The sequence below is a fragment of the Panthera leo genome, chromosome D1 (assembly GCF_018350215.1).
Source record: "Panthera leo isolate Ple1 chromosome D1, P.leo_Ple1_pat1.1, whole genome shotgun sequence".
NCBI lineage: Eukaryota > Metazoa > Chordata > Mammalia > Carnivora > Felidae > Panthera > Panthera leo.
Window position 1 is genome coordinate 70,214,382 of NC_056688.1, and position 27,138 is coordinate 70,241,519.

Sequence of the window (27,138 nt, forward strand, 5' to 3'; positions counted from 1 at the left end):
TTATGACTGTGTAGGTGTAAATAGAAATACATTGATATTATATATAACATTTTATTAGCCCTAAATGTTTTTTCCTTCTGATTTTAAAGAAAATATATTCAGGAGTCTCCAAAAATATTACAGGCCGTAGGCGCTGTGCCTACTAGGCGCAGTTGGATGAGTCATGCTGCTCCTTTCTCATCCTCCAGTCCGACCTGTTCCAAAAGAGCAATAGAGTCAGTCGTGGCATCCAACCCCGCCTTAATTGGTCGGCTGCAGGCCTCAGTTTGCTCATCTGTAAAATGAGTGAAATTGCTGTCACGTTTGTCGTGTGCAGGGAGAGCGTAGCAGATGAGCAGATACCGTGAGCCAGACACCCAGCATATTGGTAGGCACAAAGTAGGTGCGCAACAAAAGTTAGTTTCCAGTCTTTCTCTCCTGGGAGCCCTCTACTCCGCAGGGTGCAAAGGTGTAGCTGGGGTTGGGGCAGCAGCCTTCCTGGTGGCGGGACAGATCCCGCAGTGTCCCTGTGCCTTATGATATCCTCGCCAGACCCTGGGAATCTAGCGTCGCAAAATCAACACCGCCGCGCCGCTAATCGCCAGCTCGGAAACAAAACAGCGCTGCGCTCGGGGATCTGGGCAAAATCAGCCCGCCCTCCTCCCCCTCCGCCGCCGCCCTCCCTTCCTCGCGCGGCTCTGCTCGCTCAGCTCAGCTCAGCGCGGCGCAGCTCGGCAGCCGCCAAGCCGAGACCCGCACGGTCTCCCTGTCGCCAGCGCCGGCTCCCAGCTCCCGCTCCCCGCCCGGGCTCCGCCTGGTCTCGCTTCCACGGGGACCCCTTCGGGCAGGAGTCGCGTGGCGAGGGCCGGCGGCAGCGGCACAAAGTTGGACGCCCGCGAGGATGAGGCTGTCCCCGGCGCCCCTGAGGCTGAGCCGGAGTCCAGCGCTGCTGGCCCTGGCACTGCCCCTGGCCGCGGCGCTGGCCTTCTCCGACGAGACCCTGGACAAAGTGCCCAAGTCGGAGGGCTACTGCAGCCGCATCCTGCGCGCCCAGGGAACGCGGCGCGAGGGCTACACCGAGTTCAGCCTCCGCGTGGAGGGCGACCCCGACTTCTACAAGCCGGGAATCAGCTACCGTGGTAAGTGGCCCGGCGTGGAGCTAGGGGCGCGGGACCCGGCCCCCGGAAGGGCGCCGACCGCGCGGTGCCGGAGGAGGGCGCACGGTCCCGGGGCGCACGGTGCCGGCACAGCCCGGCGAGGGCCCTGTGTCCTGGCTGCCCTCAGCCCCTCTCGCCGCGAGCTCCGCGCCGCTCCCGGGCCAGCGTCCGGGGCCGTCGCGGGGGTCGTAGCCAGGCTGGGCAGCCCCATCTCCGACGCGCGGTTCCCGGGCGTGGGCTGCAGCTGAGCGACGCGCTACGCCAGCCTGGCTGGGAGGGAACCTGGCTTCTCCCCCGGCCCGCTCCGGGAGAGCAGTGAAAACCCGCCTTCCTCCAGATCCGCCGCTGGAGCGGAGGGAAGCCTGGTGTCTCCCAGTCGGATCCCAGGCAAGGTGGGGAACTGGCTTTCCCCTCTCCCATCCCTGAAGGGGAGGATACCAGCTTCTCCCAGACGGGCCCCAGGCGGGGTGGTCACTGCAGCTTCCTTGGACAAATGCCTTCAGGAAAAGGGACTTCTCCCTTGACTGGTCGTGGGGCACGGGGAGGAGGGGAGGAAGAGTCTGAAGCTTTCGTAAGGGCCCCCGGAAAGAACTCCAAATTATTCTCCGATGGTCCCAGGCGGGGGAGAAGAGTGTGGATTTTTAGGACAGGCTCCCAATGGAACGGGCCTCCGAGGAGCTGTGGGTGGGTTCGGAGAGGGAAGCGAAACCCGGTGAAGTCGGAAAGGGAAGCTCACATTCCCGAGGCCTGCTCCCTGGAGGCCGGGGACCCTTGCTCCAGCCACCCCGAGGCTCCACGCCGCGGGAATGTCGCGCCTACGCTCCTCCGCGGAGCGCTGGCTTTAGGGAGTGCGGGGAGGGAATGTCCCGGCAGGTGAGCGCCTCCTGGGCAGGAGCGCCGCGCGACCCGCGCAGACCTGAAGACCCCTGACTCCATCCCCACGGCCCACCGCCTCTCTCCGCGGCGGATCGTCTCCCCAGACATCGTTTCCCGGCGTAGAAGCTGCCGTTCTCCAGTTGGGAGACAGGACCTAGGGCAGGGAAGGAAGCCCGCCGGGTCTCACCTGGGCTCCCACTGGCGGGGAGTGGCGGGGTGCGTGTTCCCCCGCGCCTCCGTAAGTCAGCTCTGGTGCCTAGCAGGGAAGAGAGGGTCTTGGGGGGCAGCTGGTGGGCCCGCAGCCGCCGCCCTTGCATCCCCGCCTTCCGGGTTCCCAGAGGCTGCGGGAGGAAGCGGTTGGAGAACACTGGAGAAAGTTTGGGCCACTGTCAGCGGGCGCCAGGGCCACGCAGGCCACCGTAAGCAGGGGCTACCCATCTCAGAACGCTTCTCGCGGTTCCCCGGGATCGTGTCCCCGACTTTGTCCACCTGGCTCCCCAGCGCCCCCCGCACGTGGCGGCGCTCAGCGCGTGGCGAGGAGCCCCTCTGACCCCCGCGCACCGGCCCGCGGGACCCTCGGTACCGCGCGGGGAAGGAACCCCCGGCCCAGCCCGGGAGGGAGGGAGCGGGCGGGGTGGAGGGGCTGCGGGTGTGGCCACAGCCTTTCTGAGGGCTGGGAACAGCCCGTCCTCTCCGTGGACCGGAGGAAGGCGGGCGGAACCCTCTTGGTCTCTTGAGGGAGGCCTCACCAAAACCGAGGATCCGGGTTCCCTGGGGAAACAGCCCAAGCTCCACGTGGCAGGGACGGAGGCGGCTTTAGAGTAAGATGGGCTTGGTTTTAGTAGCTGTGTGACCTTGTGCAAGTCCTTTCATTTCTCTGAGCTTATTTCCCAGCGGTGTAAGTAGCTGTTTGTCCAACCTCTGTGGTGGTTGTAGCGAATACGTGAGTTGACAAAGAGGAGTGTGCCTGAGGTCCCCAATACGTGTTAGTTTGAGTTGGATATGAGGCCCTTATTGGTTTGATAACGGAGGGATGTGCCTGCCTAGTCATTTGTTTTTGGGGTATGTGTGTGTGTGTGTGTGTGTGTGTGTGTGTGTGTGGTGTGGTGTGTGTGTGTGTTTAAAAGTGGTGTTCTCAGAACTCTAATTCAGTCTACTAGTGAATGGTGGCTGAGTCCTCGTGACTCAGTGGAATGAGTAAGTGAATGATTTCTCCATACTGGGAGCCTCACCTAAGATTGTTCTTACTGTGAGCCCAAGAAGATATTTTTAGATGATTTGGGCAAGTCTGGGGCCACACCAAGTGTCCTACCAGCCCTTTCTTCCCATACAAATCCTCCCTGATGGCCTGAGCACTGGCTGCAGGTACCCCAGCACTGGGGAGGAGGGGCACCTGGTATTCACCAGAACACAGAGGCTCCTGCTTCCAGAGTGTCCATGGCCAGTAGGTGAGAACCGAGACTAGGGGAGAGAGAGAGCTCTAGACTTTTACCCTACAGGTGGTTCCAGCCTACACATTAGACTTTCAGACTGTGACACCCCCACTCAGGCTGTTGGCCGGCAATCCCCATTTCTCCTTTCTGGTGGCTAAGAGATCATGGAAGGAAGATATTACGGAAACCGTGCTCCCGGCCTTCTGAGTAAATACCCTGAGATTAGCAAACCTGGTTCCGCCACTCAAAGTTAGGAAGAGGGCGCTGGCCTAGTTTGTGACATTTTCTGTTGGCTTATACTCTCTTAGAATAATCATGTTAAAGGTAAATCTAATGCATTCTGTTCAGGGTATTGACTTAGGGCCGTGGAAGTTAACATTCCCCTGGTGTTCCGCTTGCTTTTTTTATTTTTTTCTTGAGGCCCCCTCACAAGCCTTGGAATCAATGGCTTGTTTTCCTGCCTGGAATCTTTATCCCCACAATTCCAGTTCATCCCTGAATAGCTTCTGCTCTCTATGTCCCCCACCCCAGTATCTCCTTTAGATGTTCTACACTGGATTATAATGGTCGCTGTTAATACACACACACACACACACACACACACACACACACACACACACACACACACACGGGCTTTCTTCTCAACAGCCAGGATCCCATTGAGATTATTATTCAGCTTTTTCCAAGTTGCTAGTGCTATATGGACTTCCTTCTCTCTCCCACCGCTTCTCTCTCCCCTCCCTCCCTCTTCCCCCTGTCCCCCCTCCCTTGGCAATAACTGTGCTTTAGAAAAGCTCTGAAAGGCCTGCTCTGTTTCTGACCATGGCCTCCTTTGACAAGGAGATTACAGTGATTAAAAATAACAAGTTGAGGATCCTCAAGGGGCTTCCCTGATAGGACGACAATTTGCAGGACCAGCCATTCCCAGATCACAATTTCAAGCCAAATAGAAGAAAATCAGCTGAAATGTTGAAGAATTGATTGAAAATAAAAGAGGCCCTTTTGTCTGACTAAAGATCTGTTTATTAGGAAAATAAAGCCAGACCCTGGCTAATGAGAGTGGCTTTTCCTAGATGCTCTTTAAAGGGAAATTTCAAGGAACTTGATGGGAAAAGAATGTCCAGTTGAGATTTCAAAAGCTTGTCCAACTTCAAGCATAATTGGGGGATTTATTCTAAACTGTGAGGTTTGGAGACCTCCAAAGCTGCTTGGCCTTCTCGTTCTTTGTCCCACTCTGGGGTGCACAATGCCACAGGACTGTGTGTCCCAGAGAGCCCCACCTCAGTCTGGCAGAAAGGGCACAGGCTTTGATGTTTGACCTCTGTTCAGTCATATATTCGCTGTGTGACCGTAGGCAGGCCACTTCACCTCTCTGAGCTAGAATTTCTCCAGCTGTGAAATGAGAGTGCTCCCCCCACCCCTTACAGTGTTGCTGTGAGAGTCAGGAATAATCTATGTTAAAGAAAAGCTGTCATAGAGTAGGTGCTTAAAAAAAATACATGTTATAAGATGATTATTTTGGAAATAGAAAAATACTTGGCAGAAACACTGGATGAGACATGGTGTTAAATACTTCCTACTCATCTCACTTATTCTTTCCAGTACTTTGAGGCAGTTTATTATGATTCTTATTTTATAGATGAGAAGACCAAGTCTCAGAGAGGTTTAATAACTTGCCCATGACCACACAGCTGGTAATCATTGGAGTCAGGATACAGACTAAGGGATGTCTGACTCCTAAATCTGTTCCCTTAACCGGTCTCCTGTATTGACACACGAAAATGAACAGGGAATAAAATGAATTAACTATGGCTGCCCTCGGCATTCTGGATGGTGAATCTTCACTGAAGGAAAACAGCAACAACAAATCAAGACAATAACTGACATATCTTGGGACACAAAGTCTAAAGCAATGGCTCCTTATTTACATTTGCTTTTTTTCCTTTTTATAGACTTTGGGATTGCATTTCCTCATAAACTAGAGAACTAATTTAGAACATGAACAACCTTGTCAATCTTTAGCCAGTTCCTTTTGTTTGTGGGAAAACAGAAACAAATTGGATAGGAAAAAAAAACCCTAATTTGATTGTTGTTTTATTCTTACACACAAACTTATACGACCAGGCCTACAAAATTAGATGTTCATAAAGTACCTGTGTAGAATTGGAGAATTTTAAAGTGGATAAGGTATTTTAAATAAACTATGTCTAATCTAGTGGAGTTTTTAAAAATTCAGTGCTGCTGCTGATAGTGTAATTAACTATAAGTCGTCCCTCCCACTTCTCTTTTCTTGTATCATTCTCCTCTTTTTTATTATATAACTTTATTTTTTAAACTTGGCCCCCTTTTAATAAGTATGTAGTTCAAATTGATAATGAAAATTAAAAGAGATTGCTTACTGCTTTGAGTTTCATGAAATGCAAAAAAAAAAAAAAAATCAAAACATACAAAAAAATGAAAGCATATCAAATAGGGATTTTTCAGGGTTTAAAATTTGGGTGCTCCTCCATACACACTGCTGACTCAGCTGGAACAGCAGGATGTAATTGCTGATAAGTTCACATACATGGGCTGGCATGTCAAGAACTTTTCACTATTGCTCTCCATTTGCTTGTCATACAGAATGTCAGATGCAGGTCAATGTTAACTTCTGTGGGGGAGGAAAACCTCTTACCATGTTATATTACTGAAGATATAGGTGAAGCTCATGTCTCACAGAGACCCCAAAATACAGCTTTTTGAAAATAAGAGGTAAATGGGAAGTCCTAGATGATGGCCAGCTTTGCTCCACGGGGTCCACCAGGAACCCAGATTCCTTCTGCTGTGTTGCCCTGTAATCCGCCAGTGCTCTGCTGTCCCATAGACAGCCTGGAGTTACAGCACCTGAAATGTGGCTGGTCCGAATTGAGATGTGCCGTGAGTATAAGACACACACCGGTGGTTGAGAGATAAGGATGGAAGAAAAATAGACTTCTCAATAATTTTTTAAGTGTTTATTTATTTATTTATTTATTTATTTTGAGGGGAGCGGGGAGGGGCCGAAAGAGAGAGAGAAAGAGAGAATCCCAAGCAGGTTCCACGCTGTCAGTGCAGAGCCTGACACGGGGCTCGATCCCATGAACCCTGAGACCAGGACCTGAGCCAAAAGCAAGAGCCAGTCGCTCAACCGACTGAGCCACCCAGGTGCCCCTCAATAATTTTTTTGACATTGATTCCATATTGAAGTGGTAATTGTATGTATTAGCTTAAGTAAAATATGTTGTTAAAATTAATTTTACTTGTTTTACATTTATTCCTACTGGATACTTGTTAACAAATACAGTGAATTTCATCTGCCGGGAGCTTATTTTCACTGGACAGTACTGTTGTAGGGTGTTCTCATCAGAGCCGTTAACAGCCAGCTCACTGCCAACACGTGTGAGTTTCAGTCAGTGTGCAGGGGGGGAAAGGAAGTAGAGGGCAAACAGCTTTCTTTTGAATGATGTGACCCAGAATTGCACCCAGCACTGCCAAACACACTCCACTGGTGAGGATTTAGATACTTGACCACACCTAGCGGCAAGAGAGCCTGGGAAATAAAACATTTAGCTAGACAGCCACACGCCCAGCTAAAACTTGGGGAAAGGATTTTTTTTCCCCAAAAGAATGAAGGTGAAAATGGATTTAAAGGGACAATTAGCTATCTCTGCCACATGTTTTAATGCATAGTCATCTAAAAGCACAGCATTTCATGTCCTCTCATCCAGTAAAATGTATCTAGATGGTCTTCCCAACAGCATGTAAAGTTTATATACTTGCTAAATGAGTCAGGATGGAAGGAGTGTTAGGGTGTGTGTGTGTGTGTGTGTGTGTGTGTGTGTGTGTGTGTGTGGTATTGATAGGTTTCATATTGAGAGGAGAAAAAAGGGCCAGTATGTCAGAGTGACCTGTTCTATCTCACCCTCTCCCTCAATAAAGGTGGAAGCTCTAAGGAAAGAAAGGAATAAGGAGGAAGTGGATAAAACAGAAAACAAGAGAGAGAAGAAGGAGGAGGAGGAGTAGAGGGAGGAAGAAGAAGGAAGAAGAAAGGGAGTTGCAGGAAGAAGGAGGAGGGGGAGGGAAAAGAAATTAAAAGAGAAGAAAAAGAAAAGCTCACAGGGATATATATTCTGAAAGAAAATGAGACAATTTGAGTAGACTGGAGCCCCATCTTATTTGAGGGTTAGATTCAAGAGGCACCATGGAAAGCAAAAAATCATATAAGCCAAAATTATTCCTTGGGGTGCCTGGGTGGCTCAGTTGGTTGAGCGTCCGACTTCGGCTCAGGTCACGATCTCATATTTGTGAGTTTGAGCCCTGCGTTGGGCTCTGTGCTGACAGCTCGGAGCCTGGATCCTGCTTTGGATTCTGTGTCTCCCTCTCTCTCTATGCCCCTCCCCCACTCATGCTCATGCTCTGTCTCTCTCTCTCTCTCTCAAAAATAAATAAACATTTAAAGAAATTAAAAATAAAATGATGCCAAAAATATTATTCCTTAAAAATCCTTTCAAATTGTATGTCAGTAGGAACATGGGTACTGGATTCAATGTAGCCTCATTCATGTCTCCTTCCAGACAGTTCTGTTAATGAGGAATAGAAGCACACTGACATTTCTTAATAAGTCCAGGACTTCCATTTGCCCCTCCCGCATTGGAAGAGACCAGTGTCCCCTCAATCAAGTAACAGGTAAAACAGGTGGTTTGCTGGTCCTTAACCCCTGACATGACAGGTACAAAATACTCACTGTGATGGAGTGAGGGAATGAGTCCCCTCCCATGCACACTCAGGCACATGCATGTATTGAATGGGGTGGCAAGTGGCCTGAATTATCGAAGGTATCATTTCCTCTAGTTTTCTTCTGACAGTGTGCAGTTGTGCGTGATTATACCATAGGCACATCTGCTGGAACACCTACGTGTCAGGGAGCTCACCATGTCACATGAAGCCTCCTGTGTGGCCGGCCGGTCAGCTCTTGCTGGTATAAATTTCCCATGTCTACAGGGTGTCTTGGCTGGGCTAGAGATGAGGCTGGGATGGGCAGGTAAGGAATTCCGTGACATCGCCAAGAAGTCCTTGTGAGCTCTACATAGACAAAGCTTCTAACTTGCATGGAATATTCAAAACTGCCATGAAAGGTTCAGGGAAACTTAAACAGGGGCCTACGCACCTCTGTGGATTAGCTGAGGCCCAGAAGACCCATGGGAAATAACTCAAACCCTATCTCCTATTGTGGCCTGGACATTTGCAAATATGCCTCGCGGACTTTGTGAGACAGCAGAAGGGCAGGGAAAGACTCCAGGAGCAAAGCACCATGTGGGGGGAATAGGAGTGTGGGAAGGTGGGCAAACTCGGAGCAGGCCATAAAAATGGGATGGTGATTCTAAGAGCTAGAGGAAGCTCTTATAATCCTCCTCCTCCTCCTCCTCCTCCTCCTCCTCCTCCTCCTCCTCGTCTTCCCCTCCCCCTCTTCTCTTTTCCTTCTCCTTCTCCTCATCCTTCTTCATTTTCTTTTCTTCCTGTTCTTTCTCCTCCTTCACCTCATAGCTGCAACACTACTCTTTGGATTTTCACTCATTCCCACCCCAGGGCCTTTGTACATGCTCTTCTCCATGACTAGAATGCTCAGCCTTATGTGGCTCACTCCTTGTCTTTTAAGTTTCAGCTCAGATTTTATCCCTTTAAATAGGCTTCTCTGACCACCAATTTATGTTTCCCATTTCTTTTGCCTGATTTCATTTTCATCATAGCCCTTAATCACTCTCTGAAATTATCTTGTTTATCATCTGCCTCCTCAAGCTAGAATATAAGCTTCATGAGAGCAAGCACTGTGTCCTTTCTTGTTTGCCATTTATTTCTAGCACCCAGAACAGTTTGTGGACATGACAGGCACTAAATCTTTATTTGTTGAAAAAAAAAAAGTGAAGAATCCTGGTGTGAGATCTGCTAAGAGAGCTAGATGGAAGCAAGAGAAAGTGTTTCTCTCTCAGCCAGAGAAGTGAGACCAGGGATGGAGACCAACGGCAAGGAGCTCCAGGTGGAGGCAGCAGAGAGAAGAGATGCCCAGTGCCCTGGGGGCATTGGCTGGAGGTTGAGGGCAGGCAGATGGCTGGTCCCAGGTGAAGACTATTGAGGGGCACCTGGGTGGCTCAGTCGGTTGAGCGGTTGAGCGTCCGACTTCAGGTCATGATCTTCCACTCCATGAGTTCAAGCCCCACGTCAGGCTCTGTGCTGACAGCTCAGAGCCTGGAGCCTGCTTCGGATTCTGTGTCTCCCTCTCTCTCTGTCCCTCCCCTGCTCATGCTTTGTCTCTCTGTCTCAAAAATAAGTAAAAACATTTAAAAAAAAAAAAAAGACTATTGAGAGGAAGGAGATCAGCATGGTGAAAAGCTGGGTCATTGATGGTTCAGAGGTGAAGAGCAGGACAATCGGCAAAAGGGCAAAGGGAAGGGGCTCCCAGCTTCAGACACTGGCTTTGATTGAAGGGAGAAGAGAGCAGAGAGGATTATTGATCAATCAAACTTCGACACCAATTATTAAGTGACTTTCCCTGGAATCAGCACTTCGTGGGGTCATTTGTGTGGCGTCCAAACCTAGCTATGCTTCAGAATCACTTGGAAAGTGTAAAACAAACAAACTAACCGCAGCTTCACTGGACCCACCCCCAACAAAGAGCTGGATTCCAGAAATCTATAATCTCTCTCTCTCTCTTTTTTTTTTTCTTTTAAAACAAGATGAGGACAGGGAAATACAAATCAAAACCACACTCAGATATCACCTTACGCCAGTCAGAGTGGCCAAAATGAACAAATCGGGAGACTGTAGATGCTGGAGAGGATGTGGAGAAACGGAAACCCTCTTGCACTGTTGGTGGGAATGCAAACTGGTGCAGCCGCTCTGGAAAGCAGTGTGGAGGTTCCTCAGAAAATTAAAAATAGACCTACCCTATGACCCAGCAATAGCACTGCTAGGAATTTACCCAAGGGATACAGGAGTGCTGATGCATAGGGGCACTTGTACCCCAATGTTTATAGCAGCACTCTCAACAATAGCCAAATTATGGAAAGAGCCTAAATGTCCATCAACAGATGAATGGGTAAAGAAATTGTGCTTTATATACACAATGGAGTACTACGTGGCAATGAGAAAGAAATATGGCCCTTTGTAGCAACGTGGATGGAACTGGAGAGTGTGATGCTAAGTGAAATAAACCATACAGAGAAAGACAGATACCATATGTTTTCACTCTTATGTGGATCCTGAGAAACTTAACAGAAACCCATGGGGGAGGGGAAGGAAAAAAAAAAGAGGTTAGAGTGGGAGAGAGCCAAAGCATAAGAGACTGTTAAAAACTGAGAACAAACTGAGGGTTGATGGGGGGTGGGAGGGAGGGGAGGGGAGGTGATGGGCACTGAAGAGGGCATCTTTTGGGATGAGCACTGGGTGTTGTATGGAAACCAATTTGACAATAATCTCATATATTAAAAAAATAAAAATAAATAAAAAACACATTATGAAAAAAAATAAGAATAAAAAATAAAACAAGATGAGGAGACACAGAGAGAAGGCGGCCAAAAGATGGTCACTTTTCTATGCCCACGTTTCCCCATCACAACCTCTCCTCGCTCCACCCCAGCCTCCTGTGCTCCACATACATTAGCACCTGGTCACATCACTGCCTATCCTGTACCCGAGTACAGTGGCCAGTAGGATGTCCCCAAAGTTGGAGTGACAGCAGCCTCCCCCTGTCTGGGCAGTGAAGCGTTGGAGAGAGAAGAATCATGAGCTTCCTTTAGGTGATGCTCAAAGCTGGCAGAGCCTGAGCCATGGTTGACCTGGTTGTACTTTTCTCTTGCCAACATGTCCCTTCCATGTAACTTCCGCTCATCGGTCCAGGTTGTTCTTTGGAGTCGAGCAAATGAGGTCTCCCCTTGGCCATATGTCAGCCATTGAGGTGTTTGTGAAGAAATAGAAACTATGACTTCTGGCCAAAATGCCCCATTTCTTCAGCCATTCGTTATAGGATGCTGTTTCTTGTCCCCTTGCACTTTGTACCCCAGATGTGCTCTGATAGGGATAGAACATGGGGGATGATTATCTCCCTTGTCCTGAGGGCTGTGTTTGTGTTAAGCTTGCCAGGTCTTGTGTTTGCTATTTTCGCAGCGCTCTGGGATCACGCTGAGCTTGCAGCCAGCAAAAATTCCTGTGAGCCGCTGGGAAGGCTTGCTTCCCTCCTCTCCCTCAACTGGTGTGACTGGTCTTTGAATGTAAGATTTGACGTGATTCCTCCTAACTTGGTCTTGGTCTTGGTCTTGGTCTTCCTCAGACGTAATCCAGAATGTTTGGGTCCATCCCTGTAGCTGTCAGCCACTCGTGGATCTGGATTCTGTCACTGAGTGACTTATCCATGTAATCTCATTTTGGATTATCTACAATTCTGATAAGCAGTCTTAGAAATCTTTATCAAAGTTGATAAGAATGTTGAGCAAGGGGCTCCCTTGACATCCCTTGAGTCTTTCCCTGAAGTTGACATCTAGTTCAATACTTTCAAAGTCAACTGGTTTGCTGTCATCTCAGTGGCATTTTAGTATCAACTGCCACCTTCCTCGTCAACCACCTCAGTTAAGCCACAAATATCATTTCCCTAGCCTGCTAATGAATTGTATAGTTTAGGCAGAATTATTTTCTTTCTTTGTTTCAAAGTTAGTAAAGACTCTTTCCACAGAACATGACAGGAACAAAGTCAAGTTAACTAAAGCAGAAAGAGAATTACTGAGTCTCATATTTGGAAAGTCTAGGGGCGGGTCTGGCTTCAGGTATAAATGGATCTAGGGACCCAAAAGGGTTCTCTCCTCCCTCTCTCCTTTCCATCTCTCCCTTCCATCTCTCCCTTCCATCTCTCCCTTCTACCTTGTCTGTGTCACTTTTTCCATCCCATATCTCTTGGCTGTGTTTCTGTGTGTTGTCCTCATTTTTCTTACTACAGATAAACTTTCTCCAAATAACAAGGGCTATAGCTGCCAAGAACCTTCCATGAAAAATCTTTCAGTTAGTCCTGTAACTAAAAGAAAAGCCCTGGTCCCATTAATTCCAAACTGGAAAAACCCTGGGGGAGGATTCTGATTGGCCCATCTTGGGTCACAGACGCAGGGGAATGGGGTGTGGAGAGAGACTAAATTTGGGCCACAGTCACTTCTGTGACATTATGTTTCAGGAGGGAGAGGGGGTGCTATTGTCGCCAGCCCCAGAGATCCCATTGTCTGAGTAGGATAAGAAGTGGGGCTCCTGGAGAGTGTATGTCCCTCCGTGCTTCCTGCCCTCACCCATACCCCCAGCTACATTCTCTTGGCTGACACATCACCAAGTCTCCAGGAGCTTCCTTCCCACCCATCCCTCTTCCCATCCGCGTAATGGTCAGCTCAGGACCCATGCATCTGGCTCCCAGCCATCCCATGAAGAGGTAGCATATGTGGGAAAGAATGAACTTCCATTGGGCTGTTGCATTGTGCTTCATATACATTCCCACCTTTAATCCTTATAACAAACCCATGAGATGATAATGATGATCCCTATTTTATGGAGGAGAATGATTTATTTTGAATGTATCCTATTAATTTAACAAACATATATGTACACTTATTATTATGAATATTAATTCATTTGTTGGCATAATAACAATGAGATAAGTACCAAGACCGTCATTTTACAGGAGATTAGAAACTGAGACCTCGAGAGGTTAAGTAACTTGCCAAAGGTTACACATAGTAAACAGGAGAGATTCGAACCCAGATCTGTTAGCTACATCCAGTTTTCAATTTTAGATATGTGTGATATTTAATTTGGAATGGGACTTGTTTCACCTCTGCCTGGGAATTCTGGAGCACTAGCTACAGAAGACCATCCAGGGAAACAGAGTGGGCCAAGCCCACCATCACACTTGTTTTAGACTTTTAGCCCTGCCTTCCCATCTGCCAACCCATCAATACCATCTCCTTCCGCCTCATCCTGGCTGGGTGGGCTCAATTGTGACAATTTATTTTTTTATTATCATTAATGGATTTTTTTTTTATTTTTTTTTAACGTTTATTTATTTTTGAGACAGAGAGAGACAGAGCATGAACGGGGGAGGGTCAGAGAGAGGGAGACACAGAATCTGAAGCAGGCTCCAGGCTCTGAGCTGTCAGCACAGAGCCCGACGCGGGGCTCGAACTCACGGACCGTGAGATCATGACCTGAGCCGAAGCCGGCTGCTTAACCAACTGAGCCACCCAGGCGCCCCTAATGGATTTTTTTTGAGAGAGAGAGAAAGAGAGACAGAGTACAAGTGGAGGAGGGGCAGGGAGTGAGGAAGAAAGAAACCCAAGCGGGCTATCAGCACTGAGCCAATGCGGGGCTTGAACTCACCAACTGCGAGATCATGAGCTGAAATCAAGAGTCAGACGCTTAACTGACTGAGGCACCCAGGTGCGCCGTGCCAATTTCTAAGTGAAGCATGTGCATCGAATCTTCCCGTGTTCTGAAAGTCCTGCACAGCAGGGAGGGGACCGCTGTGGCTTGTGTACTGCTCCAGCAGTCTTTGTAACCCCAGGTTGCAAGTTAAGGCAGAAGTTAAAGTTCCCTGTAGTTGATGTGTGGGGCATGAACACTGGGGCATCTCAGTGCCATTTAGCAGGTGGAGAGAGCTGGGATCTGGCTCAGGATCTTTTCACTGAGGTTAGGGCCAGGGAATCTGAAACCCAGAGTTCATGTTAAATGGTTGACACACTGACACTTGAAGGACCCAGAAAGCTGTTTGGGGGTTGGGATTTTCAGATGGCAAGTGTACCCAAGGATGAGGAGAACTCAACCTTAGGTAGCAAGTTAAGGCTAGGCTGGAGGGTGAAACATCAGTCCTCATATCAGCAAGGCAGACCAGGAGGCCCTTGCCACGGGTTTTCAGGGAAAGGCTGTAATTCAATAATCATACAACTTCCAGCCTGCTCTTCCTAAAACATAAATCTGAATATGACATTCCCTAACTCAAACCCTTTAGGGGCCCCTCGTCACCTCCAGGGAGGTATCCACCCTTTTTAGCAAGGCTTTGAAGGCTTTTAAGTGTCTATCCCCTACCTTCTTCCCCTGACCTCTTATCACCCTGTCCCTTCCAGCTTGCAATTTATGAAATACAGAAATAGTTCTGGTTTCCAAGGCCAAGACTGTCTCATCATGCCTTTCCCTGTACCTGGAGTGCTGTTAGTCTCTTGTCCACTTGACAAACTCTTATTCCTCACTCCACTTGGAGTTCAAATGCTACCTCCTCCTTGAAGCCCCCTCTGACTGACTCCCAAATTAGACCCAGATGCTCCCTCCTCTGGCATCCCAGAGCAAATTATCCACACATCCATAACACCCACCGTATGTTATAAAAAATATCCGCTGATGTGTCTTTTCCTCCCAGCTCTTAGACTGAATGCTCCTAGAGGGAGAGGTCGTATCTTTTTTTTTTTTTTTTTTTTTTTTTTTTTTTGTCTCCAGGTGCATAGCACTGGGCAGGCACAAAGTGCTTAGTAACAAAGGGATGAGGGGCTGAATACTACACATGGTAGCTTTGGAGGAGGAAACTTTGAAGGAGGGACCAAGGGGACAAACACTCAATGAGCGTTTATTGAGCATTTATTGTGAGTGAAAAGGCACGCTCAATGCTAAAAAGACCGTGCAGCTTAAGACAGACTTGGTCTCTGCTCTCACGGAGCTTCCAGGTTATTAGGGGAGACCAGCATTTAACATATAACTCACAAATAAGTGTGTAATTAAAATTGGGTGAGAGGCATTCAGAAAAATGAAGGCTCTGTTCACGATAAGGGCTTACCCAGAGCTCCCCATACCCTGACCCTGTGAGGATCATCCCCAAAGACCTTTATTTCCTTGCAGCCCTCTCAGGGGTCCTTTACTGGCACCTGCTAGCGTTTTTCTTTGGAGGTTCAGTCATTGTCCTTGAGGACCAGCTTTTGGAAACCCGTTGCCGGTTGATCGGCCTGCTGAACATCCTGGTCTTTATCATTTTCATCATCATCTTCTTCAGCTCCAACATCCCCAGTGCCAGTGGCCATCGGCATCCTTTACAACTCTTGAATCCTTTATGTACCAGGCGCTGTGATAGATGTTTATTTAATCCCCTCCACATTCCTATAAGAAAGGCAGTATCATTAGCTTCTTTTAAAAATGAGGGAACAGGGAGGTGAAATAACTTGCCAGAGGTCATGTAATTAATAAATGATAGCTCTAGGGTTCTAATCCAAAATCTTTGCTCTTAACCAGTTCCCTGTATGTGCTCACAGGATGGCTCTGAATGGACTTTTTTTTTTTTTTCCTAAACCTTCATCAGCATTTTCCTTGCATTTCTTGGGTCTCTTAATGGCCTCTCTTGGGAGGCACTAGGGAGGAGTCATTAGAGAGAAGATTCTATTATTTATTGCCAAGCAGTCATCTTCAGTCATTACTGGAACTCAGAACATACTGCACATTTGTGCCTTTCAGGAGAGGGTCGCATTAATGGGTCCTTGGAGGGATGGGATCTCCTGTCTTCCTTCAGCTTGTACTGTGGAATACCGTCATCACCAGTGATAATTTCAGGTTGAAACCCCACTCTGAGTTCAGCCTCCAGAGCCTCCGTCCTGTGTGTTACATACAATGAGGTAGAGGAAAACCTTAGATTTGTTTTGTTTTTTTTTAACCTATAGGAATGCATCATTCCTTGGTTTCTGGGAAACCAAGTTTATGATGAGCCCTTTAAGTGTAATGCACAGATGTACAGAAAGGGGCATATTTATCATTCAGAAACATCACTGAATAACATTTGTACCAGAATATAACTTACATATGGAAAAGTTCACAAATTGGACTGCTTAGTGAATTACTACACATTGAACATGCTCATGCAGTGGGCCTGAGATCAAGAAACAGACCATGATCAGCACTCCAGAGGCATTCCTTGTGCCACCTGCAAATCACTTCTCACTCCACTTTGCCACGCGTGTAACCACTGCCCTGACCTCTGGCATCGTAGATTACTTAAAAAAAAATTTTTTTTTTTATTTTAGAGAGAAACTGAGCATGAGTAGGGGAGAGGGACAGCGGGTGAGAGAGAGACTCCCAAGCAGACTCCATGCTCAGTGGGAGCCTGATGCCGGGCTCGATCCCATGACCCTGGCTTCATGACCTGAGCCAAAATCAAGAGTTGGATGCTCAACCGACGGAGCCATCCAGGTGCCCCTACTTTGTATGTTTTTGGATTTCACACAAATATATAAATGTAATCATAGCCTTTGTATTATTTTATATGTCTTCTTTCATTCAAGATTATATTTATGAGATTTATTCCTTTGGTTTTTTTAAAAAATATTTATTTATTTATTTTTGAGGGAGAGACAGAGACTGAGACAGAGTGAGAGCAGGGGAGACACAGAATGAGAGTGAGAGAAGGAGACACAGAATCCAAAGCAGGCTCCAGGCTCTGAGCCGTTAGCACAGAGCTCGACGCGGGGCTTGAACTCGCGAGCCGTGAGATTGTGACCTGAGCCGAAGTTGGACGCTTAACCGACTGAGCCATCCAGGTGCCCCAAGATTTATCCTTTTGTTGTATGTAGCAGTAATTCGTTTTCATTACCACAGGGCATTCAATTATATGTATATGTCACAGTTTACATATCCATTCTACTGATGATTGACACTGAGTTTCCATTTGGGTGCTAATACAATGTTACTATAACCTGATAGATGTTACTTGGTACACATATGTATGCATTCCTGTTGATTTAGGAGTGACATCACTGGATCATAGGGTCTGTATATGTTCGGCTTCAGTAAATACTGCCAAAGAGTTTTCCAGTGAAAATTGCTTATTTTCGGTTCAACGGTGTGTGAAAGTTCCAGTTAACATTTGATACTGTTAATCCTTTTACATTTAGTCAATCTGGTGGAAATGCAGAAGTAATTTATTGTGGATTTAATTTTTATTTTCCTGTTCACTAACGAGGTTGAGTGTCTTTTCATATGCTTTTTGGCCATTTGGGCACCTTCTTTTACGTAGCATTAGTTCATGTGTTGTGCCTATTTTTCTCTATTGGGTTGTCTTTCTTTTATTGATCTGAAAGTTTTTATATATTTTGGATTAAAGTCAACTGATGGTGATATGCGTTGCAAATATCTTCTTCCACACTGTGCCGTACTTGTTCCTGATGATGTCTTTTGTTGGGCAAAATTTTTACATCAACCCATTTATGTATCTTCTCTTTTATCGTCACTGTTTTTATTTTCTTTTTTATGTCTGCTTAAAAAAAATCTTTCTGACTCCAAGATCATTCATATTTTATCCTAGGCTCACGTCTAAAATCTTTGCTGTTTTATTCTTCACAGTTAGCTCTATCGTCTATGTGAAGTTTATTCTGCGTATGATGTGCAAGGTCAAGATTCACCTGTTTCTATATAGTTACCCAGTGGTCCTCATACCATTTACTGAAGGTATTATCTTTTCCCCCTGACTGCTCTGCAGGAGATCCTTAATCATACAGCAAGTTTCCATAGACTTGTGGAACTTTTTCTGGACCCCAAACAGTTCAACTGGTCTCTTTTTCTTTCCTTGCTATAGTAGCCCGGCTGAATTTCTGTAGCTCCGTAAGTCTGGGTATCTAGTAGTACAAGTCCTCCAACTTTTCACTTCTTTCTTCAGATTGCCTTGGACATTCTTGGTGCTTTGCATTTTCATGTATGTTTCAGAATCAACTTGTCCATATCACAAAAAACACAATGGGAATTTAATCTAACTGCACTACATTTATAAATCAATTTGAGAAGAACTGACATCTTTATAATATAGAGTTTACCAGTCCATGAACACAGTTCGGTAAACTTAATTGCGTTATCAACTCTCTGCTAATCACTGTGCTGAGCTCAGATGTGGCTCTTGCTTTTGAAGGACTTAATGAATAGGTAGACGAACACTTATCCACAAAATGCAATGTGATAATCTCATCACTGGCAATAAGGGCTAATATTTATTAAGTGCCTAGTATATTCCAGGCATGCTGTTAATAACTTTCTGTGTGTTAATTCGTTTATGCTTCACACTGATACTTTGAGGTGAGTGCTGTTATTATGCCCACCTATAGGTGCTTTTAATTTCAGCGTGGTTGACATACAATATTATATTAGTTTCAGGTGCACAACATAGTGAGTCACCATTTCTCTGCATTACAAAGCAATCACCATGATAAATATAGCTACTGTCACCATATGAAGTTTTTACAATATTATTAACTATATTCCCTATGCTGTACATTGCATTCCCATGTCTTTGTTTATTTTATAGCTGGAATTTTGTAACTTGTCCTCTTCTTCCCCTATTTCACCCATTCCCCCACTCCCCTCCCCTCCCCTCTGACAACGACCAAATTGTTCTCTGTACCTGTGAGTCTGTTTCTGTTTGGTTTTGTTTGTTCATTTCCCACCCCACTCTAGACACCCTCAGACTGCTTTAGGGCTGTCTGTCTGTCCCTCAGAGATCTCAGCTCTTTCTTCTGACATCATAATCATCATTTTCTGCTTGCCACTGGTGAGCACCCTACTTTTCTTACTCTATTGTACTGTGCTTTTTCTCTCACCCTTTCTTCCTTACTAAGAAGGTCTGTCTGACCTTTCGATAGACATCAGTAGCCAATCAGAATGCTCTTTTACTTTTGTGGGATGAACTGACCAATTATAGCATGAGATTTGCAATCTTTGGTTCTCAGAGTTCTTTCCTGAGATGTCGTTGTGTTGGGGCTAATGGGCTGCTGGTGCATGGTCCAAGAAAGGTGTTTTAATTTTTGGAATTTGAGGGTCCTTTATTTTTAGGACTGAAAGCAGAAGACTAGAATGCCCCTCCCTGACAGGGGGTTGCTTTTCAGAATCACATAAATGGTATATGTTAAGTTGATTTTTAAAATTTTAAAACCTAACATTTGTAGAATATCCATACTCAGATATACTCCATATATGCAACCATGGGTGGAATGCTAAACTGGGGAAAAGGAGTCTGGCCCTAAGTCTGCTTTGTGGGTGCTCTTACTGCCTTGGGGTGTCTGTTGACCTCTCTGTGTCTTTGTTTCCTGTCTGTGAAATTAGAAGGCTGGAATGGAGGGTTCTTGAAACAGCTTAAGGCTCTAAGAGTCTAAGTCTCTAGAGCTTAAGGCTCTAAGGCTCTATAACTCTGTGTTTAAAGGCCAGAATCTTAGCACTTTAATCCAGACAGTAATTCCAATCCCAATTTATATAAATTTCAAGAAACTTGAATTGAGCATCTATTAGACATCAGGCTCTGTGCCAGGTGCTAGGGATACAAAGGGAGGGGTGACCATCATTGCTGAGAAGGCCCTTGAGCTAGATTCAATGAAAACGAAGTTATCTGGGTAGATGTGAGAAGGAAGAGCATGATGTGGATTCATAGAACTCCAGCTGCTGTAACAAACAATCCCCCACAATATAAGTTTATTTCCAGTTCAGACAAAGTACAAGATGGATGTTTCTGGTCAGTGGGTGATTCTCTGTGTAGCTATTCAGAAACCCTGGTTTCTTCTATCTTGCGACTCCACCATCTTCTCCCAGGACACCTTCTGTTGGATCTTCTGTTGGATCCGCTGCATTCTGCAGGCATAGGTGGGAGAGGGAGACTGGAAGATCCTGTGGAAAGTTCGTGTGGGCCAAGCAGAAAGTGGCATGCATCCCGTCCATCCGTGCTTTCCCTTGGCAGAACGCAAACAGACCTAACTGCAAGGGAGGCTGGGAAAGTGGTCTAGCTGAGCGCTTACAAGAAATAGGAAGTATATTTTGGAAAACACACAGCATTCTCTGCCCCAAAGGACTTTGTAAGGGAGTTTGGGCTGTGAGCGGCTAGATTTCTTTTGGAAGTGTAACATTAGATAACTGTCAAGATTGAGGTTGCTGACCAGGGATTTCTTTTTCTTTTTTTTTTAATGTTTATTTATTTTTGAGAGTGAGAGAGAGTGCAAGCAGTGGAACAGCAGAGAGAGAGGGAGCAGAGGATCTGAAGCAGGCTCCAGGCTCTGTGCTGTCAGTACAGAGCCTGAACCAGGGCTCAAACTCACAAACCGTGAGATCATGACCTGGGCTGAAGTCAGAAACTTAACTGACTGAGCCACCCAGGTGCCCCTGACCAGGGACTATCTTTTTCAAATTGTGGCTACCGGGAGAGAGAGTGCACCAAAGCCTTTGTTGGTTCAAGGAGGCCCAACTGAGATCATAGTTCAGGCATTTTGCAGGTTCTGAAATGTAAGGAGGAACGGGGTGGAGAGCAAAAGTTCACTACTCAAAGGAATGAGGCTTTTCCACTGTCTGCTGCCCCTCCAACCCACAGGTCTGGCTTGTTGATGGAGAACTCACCAACATTCATTTGTCAGATGGAAGCCAGCTGATTCCTGTGCTTATGATCTGCTTTCTCCTCTCTCCACAGTAACCCTTTCAGCTGCCCCACCATCCTACTTCAGAGGATTCACATTAATTGCCCTCAAAGAGAACAGAGAGGGTGATAAGGAAGAAGACCATGCTGGGACCTTCCAGGTAAGACTCCTCTGGGCTCCTCTGTTGCCCTCGTGCCCTTGTGGGTAAAAGCTAGGGGAAAGAAGGACATACTGAGGAGCTTGAGTGACAGTAGAGGTACAGGTGTCTGAGGTAGCTTCTCGGGAAGTTCCCTTGACCTTGGATCAGATGGGCCAGGATTGAAGGACCCATAATGGTGTAGGTGGCAAATGTCTCAAGCTTGCTTCCAGGCCTTCGGGATTGGCTACCAGGAAGGGATCTTCTCTGGACTCCCAGTGCCTGGGGGACTGCAGACAGCCCAGCACAGTGAGAGCACTTAGAGCCCTGGCAGGCCTGGCTGTTTTTCCCCGAGAGCCATTTGTGATTGACTGGCAAGTCTCAAGTATAAATGGAACAAGAGCTTAGGATGGCCAGACTGGAAGGAATTCAAAGCATAGGCGAAGGACTATTAAGGGAACGAAGAGATTGATTTATGAGAGGAGATTAAAAGAATTAAACATGCTTTGCTTGGCTAAATGAACAGGGTTGAGTGTGAGAGGTGGTAATGGTCTTTAAATGTCAGTCCTCACAGAACAACCTTCTCCAGGGGAGGCTGCGTTTGACTTTGTACAAAAGGGCACGGCCAGACGAAAGTGGGTCAAGAGAAGAAAGAGAATCTCAAAGGCAAGGGCCCTGACAGTGAGTCATATTTCACCGTGGAATATTCTTCCAAGGGAAGTGGCGGGAACATCATCCCCTTTCAGAGGTTTAGAAAAAGGCCATCCAGTCGTCAGAACATGTCCCAGAAGGACTGGGGCCATCCTAGGAGGAGGCTTGGCCAAATTTGCCGCAACCATTTCTCATCTCAAATTTCCATTGTTCTAGAATCCATTTTTATCTGACGTTTGCAAACTCAGAAAAAAAAAAAAAAGAGCTCAAGAAAAATACTTAACACCCATAGCTGACTGTTGGGGAATCCTAGTGTAAGTTGTGGGCTCCACAGAGGGCCCTGCCCCAAAATATCTCCCCCATCTAAAGACATCTTTTAATCCTTTGTAGCCAGGTTGTCATTTTGAATCCTGTGTTAAACAAAAAAAATTTTTTTTAATGTTTGTTTATTTTTGAGAGAGAGAGACAGAATACAAGCAGGGGAAGGGCAGAGAGAGAGGGAGACACAGAATCTGAAGCAGGCTCCAGGCTCTGAGCTGTCAGCAAAGAGCCTGATGCAGGGCCCAATCTCACAGACTGCTAGATCATGACCAGAGCCAAAGACACTTCACTGACGGAGCCACTCAGGTGCCCCATTGAATCCTGTGTTTTAAAAAATGTCCATTGTTTTGTATTCTGGGTCTCTGGCCTAGTAGGGCTGTTAATTCCATGCTCATTGTGATGTTCTTCTGTGTACCTAGGTGGCAGGAACCTTCTTGGCATATATCTGAAGGAGTCACCCAGTTATAATACCAAGGATGCCCAGCATTTTCTGGGTTCTTACCATGTGCCAGCTATTAGGTTTAGTTCTTTGTCTTGTTTTGGTTTATCTCATCTTAATTTAATTGGTGTACTTACTTTAATTCTCCAAACAGCCAAATGGATAGAAACTAGTATCCCTATTTTATGGATCAGGAAATTGAAACTAGGAAGATTGAATCATTTGCGTAAACACCTAGTAAATAGTAAGCTCAGGTTCCTCTACCAGATGTCTGATTCCAGAGACTAAATTGTTTCGTATCTGAATAGTACCTAATAATCTCCTGGCACAAGTGTATTTGGACAGTGTATCAGTAAGGTTGTCATGATAGGGAAAGGAAGATTCATGCATGCGTTCAGCCCGTAAAGCATTGAAATAAATTCCCCTGGTCCTTGTTGTGCTAATTTACCTGGAGGTGTGGATGATTTATCAGATTCAGATGAGAGATCTGGGTACCTGAATGTCAGGAGGGGTAAAGTTCTAAGAGGGGAAAAGGTAGAGGGTGGGATGGGGGAAGAGTGACCTTAATTGTCACCCGAACAAAATGTATCTGCTTTAAAATGGTGCTTAGAGGGGCGCTTGGGTGGCTCAGTCGGTTGGGCGTCTGACTTCGGCTCAGGTCATGATCTCACCGTCCGTGGGTTCGAGCCCCACATAGGGCTCTGTGCTGACAGCTCGGAGACTGGAGCCTGCTTCCAACTCTGTGTCTCCCTCTCTCTCTGCTCCTCCCCCGCTCAAGCTCTATCTCTGTCTCTCTCAAAAATAAATAAACGTCAAAATGGTGCTTAGAAATATATACTCAAAACAGTTGAAACCAGGGATTCAAATAGGTATTTGTACAGCCGTGTTCATAGCAGCACTATTCACAACAGCCAAATGTAGAAACAACCCAAACATCTCCTGATGGATGATTTGGCTAAACAAATGTGATGTATACATACAGTGCAATATTAATTCTTGAAAAGGAAGGACATTCTGACACATGCTATATGTAACGTAGATGAACCTTGAAGACATTGTGCTAAGTGAAATAAACTAGTCACAAAAAAGGACAAAATACTGTACGATTCCACTTATGTGAGGACCTAGAATAGTCAAATCCAGAGAAACAGAAAGTCGAATGGTAGTTGCCAGGGGCTACAGGGGAGAAGGGAGTAAGGAATTCTTGACGAACAGAGAGTTTGGGTTTGGGAAGATGAAAACAATTCTGGAGATAGATGGTGAGTGATGGCTGCACAAAAATATAGAGTGTACTTATAGCCAGTGAACTATATACTTAAAAATGGTTAGAATGGTAAATTTTATGTATATTCTCCACCCCCCCCCCACCGCCAGACACACACAAAGGATGCCTGAGTTAGACCTAATGGGGACACGATGTGGAGTTAGGCCTGATGAGGATGTGGCTGCTTTCTTTAAAGGCTATTCTGTTTTTTTTAATTTTTTTTTAAGTTTATTTATTTTTGAGACAGAGAGAGACAGAGCATGAACGGGGGAGGGTCAGAGAGAGAGGGAGACACAGAATCGGAAGCAGGCTCCAGGCTCTGAGCCATCAGCCCAGAGCCCGACGCGGGGCTCGAACTCACGGACCGCAAGATCGTGACCTGAGCCGAAGTCGGACGCTTAACCGACTGAGCCACCCAGGAGCCCCAAGGCTATTCTGTTTTAATTCAATAAACTGATAGTCCTTCCCAATGCACTGTCGTTTCTACTCAGCTAAATCTTGGTCCTTTCAGCTGATCGGTGAATACAGGGCCCTGCTCACAGTGGGCAGTGAGTAAATGTCTGCTGAATGAATAAATGAGCGAATTATTCTTTCTACTCGTATCTGTTACTCAGTCCTTTTCAGAACTCCTGTCTCTTTATGCATCTCTCCTTCTTCCTTCTCTTGGAGCTTTGCACATGCTTTCATGTTGCATCGCAGTGATTCTCCGAGTGTGGTCTCTGGACCAGCAGCATCAGCACCACTGGGGGAACTTGTTAGAAATAAAAAATCTCGGGTCCCACCCAGCCCTACTGAATGAGGCACTCACAGGCCGCGACCTGTGTTTTAACAAGCGCTCAGGATGAATCCCGTGTCTGCTCGAGTTTGAGAGCCGATGTTGAAATGAAGCACAGATCCAGCCCATCCAACACGAACTCCTCCATCATCACATCAACGTATCTGTCTGCTGCCATATATCCTATCGCTTCCACCAGCCCTTGAGGAATCAAATTGAGAAACAAACACAAAAAATGCCTCGCAGATAATAGTAATGCCTGTGTGCCAGGAACCATTCTAAGTGGTTTACATTTATTAACTGATCACGATGAGCTAGCACTGTTACCCTGTCTTTCACAGATGAGGGAATTGTGGCACAGAGCAATTAAATAACTTTCTTCAGACCGCTCAGCTCTAAGTGATAAAGCTGGGATTCAAACTCAGGCAGTCTGGCCCCAGATCCCTACTCCCCACCACGCTCTGCACTGCCTCTCAACGTGTACGTGTTAAGTGAAAATATGAGGGTCTACTATGACTTTTTTATGGTGGTAGTCTCTGTGCCAAGGGCTTTATATGCATTATCTTACTTAATTCTCATAGCAACCCTGTGAGGTCAGTATTGTTACCACCATTTTCCAGAGGGTAGAACTGAGTCTCCAAGGTGCTAAGTGAATTGACCAAAGTAATCCAACATGTACATGGGGGAAGGGACAAACGCCATGCCGGTGATTTTCTCACACTTCATCTCCCCGCCCCCGCCCTGCCCTTGCACATTAAATGCACACTCCACCTGGGTTCCCCTTGCACGGCACATGCCATCTTGTCTCTCCTGCTTCCCTGTGGTCTCTGTACTTGCCTCTCCCACGGCAGCCTACAAGTCTTCTCTCTCCACCAAAGCCGTCATCTTTGGAGTCACTCGCTTATTCGTGGGCATTCACGCAGTGTCTCCTATATGCCAGGCACTGGGGTAACGACGGTGACAAAAACAGGCACGGCTCTGCCCTCCCGGAGTACAGTGTCCTCCGTGCAGCTGCACCTTAAAAATTACCTCTGCTGCCGGTAGGCGTAGTAGAAAGTCATCCGTTGGAACCCGAGCAGGTGACCAGAAGCTACAAACGCCACGGTGATTTTCAAAACACATACATAGTGATTAACACATCTGTAGAAGCACTTCTTCGTTGACACCTTCGCTCCAGATACAACAATCTCGAGACCCTAACAACAACAAAATTCTGATACTCTTTCGATCTGGTTAAAGATTACATTCTTCGTTCTGAAAGTGACTCGGAGGATGCGTGGTCCTGCTTCTGCATGAGTGAGCCCTTACGCAGAGAATACAGACTCACCAGGTACAAACAAGTGTGAATTTTAATGCCCCTTTAGACTCAGTGGGGGAGGGAATGGGGCCGCAGGGTACGGGGTTATGCTCTCACCACGTGGCCAGACCCAAGAAGAAGGGGGTGGGGCTGCCCATCTGCTTCCAGCAAAGCAGCCTGGGCACAGACTGGGGAATCTGTCTCTGGCTGCCAGAAGGGAGAGACAGGGGAATCTCTCTTTGATGAGCGAGTTGGGTGTACTTATGGGTAATTGAAAGTGACAAGGAATGCAGGGGATGGACGGCCTGCACAAAAGTAACCCACTAATCCTTTAAAATTGTATTGCTAAAACCGAATTGCTCCCTGGAATGCTCGTGGCCCAGCCAACTGTCCAGCTCATCGCCCCCTTCCTTCAGGTCTCTGCTCAGATGGCCCTTTCTCAGGGACGCCATCCGGATCCCCCTATTTGAAGCTTCCTTCCCCCTTCAGTTCCCCGGCTGGATTTCCTATCCTTCCCCACTTAATTTTTGTCCTGTTGCCTTTATTGCCACACGATGTGCCATTTTACTTGTCGACTTGAGTATTATCTGCCCCCTTCCATTAGATTGTGAGCTCCTCAAGGCAGGGGGTTTTATCTGTCTTGTTTGCTGAAGGGTTGTTTGCCTGAGAAGATCCCTTGTCAATACCATACAAACAAGTATCTTTTTAATAACTAATTATTCCATATTCTTAATCACCTGTTTCTAAACTATTTTCATTATCTGTTCATTAACAATATGTATTAGCATCTAATGGGTCCTGAGCTACACTAGAAGCTCAGAGAGGTTCTAAAAATAAAATGCTGTTGCAAGCCCATCCTTAGGAATTTTCTTAGTTTGTAGGAAAACTTTCTTTTGTTATGGTCATCTGAACTTAATCATGCCCCTTAAAAGACTAGGATTTTTCAATGTGCTATTCACTATTATAAATAATGGAGTAAAAACAGGTTTGGGGTGTTTTTTTTGGTTTTTTTTTTGCATATGCCTTTCTTTGTCTGGTATTATTTTGGTAGAATAGATTCCCAGAACTGTAATTACATACACAAAGGATGTGGACTTTTTAATGTTTTTGATATATGTTGATTGCAAAGGTGATTATAACACTCCCGTCAGCGCTCCTTCCAACAGCCTGATCTGGGCTTGTCATCATGGTAACCACACCCACTGATGGGAAGGGACACATATATTCCCATATCAGGACTAGGCATCAGAGGACTTGGGCAGGTCAAATTGATTAACCAGCTGTAGCAAGATGAAAGCTAATGGAGGAACACAGAAAGTCACTTACTTAGATCCAAATAACCAATTGCACGTGTACAAGAAGA

General features: G+C 46.4%; 1 protein-coding gene across 2 annotated transcripts in view; it reads left to right on the forward strand.

The window, feature by feature from the left end:
* The first annotated feature begins 690 nt into the window (after nucleotides 1-690).
* The window catches only part of SPON1 (spondin 1), a 258,254-nt gene continuing 231,806 nt past the window's right edge, over nucleotides 691-27,138 (forward strand). For both annotated transcript variants that reach the window (XR_006193702.1, XM_042905445.1), the window contains exons 1-2: nucleotides 691-1,118; nucleotides 20,946-21,052. Coding sequence is in view for 1 of the 2 variants with exons in the window: in XM_042905445.1 (XP_042761379.1) it covers nucleotides 881-1,118; nucleotides 20,946-21,052 (345 nt within the window). In the remaining variant the exon portion in view is untranslated. The remainder of the gene's footprint in view (nucleotides 1,119-20,945; nucleotides 21,053-27,138) is intronic.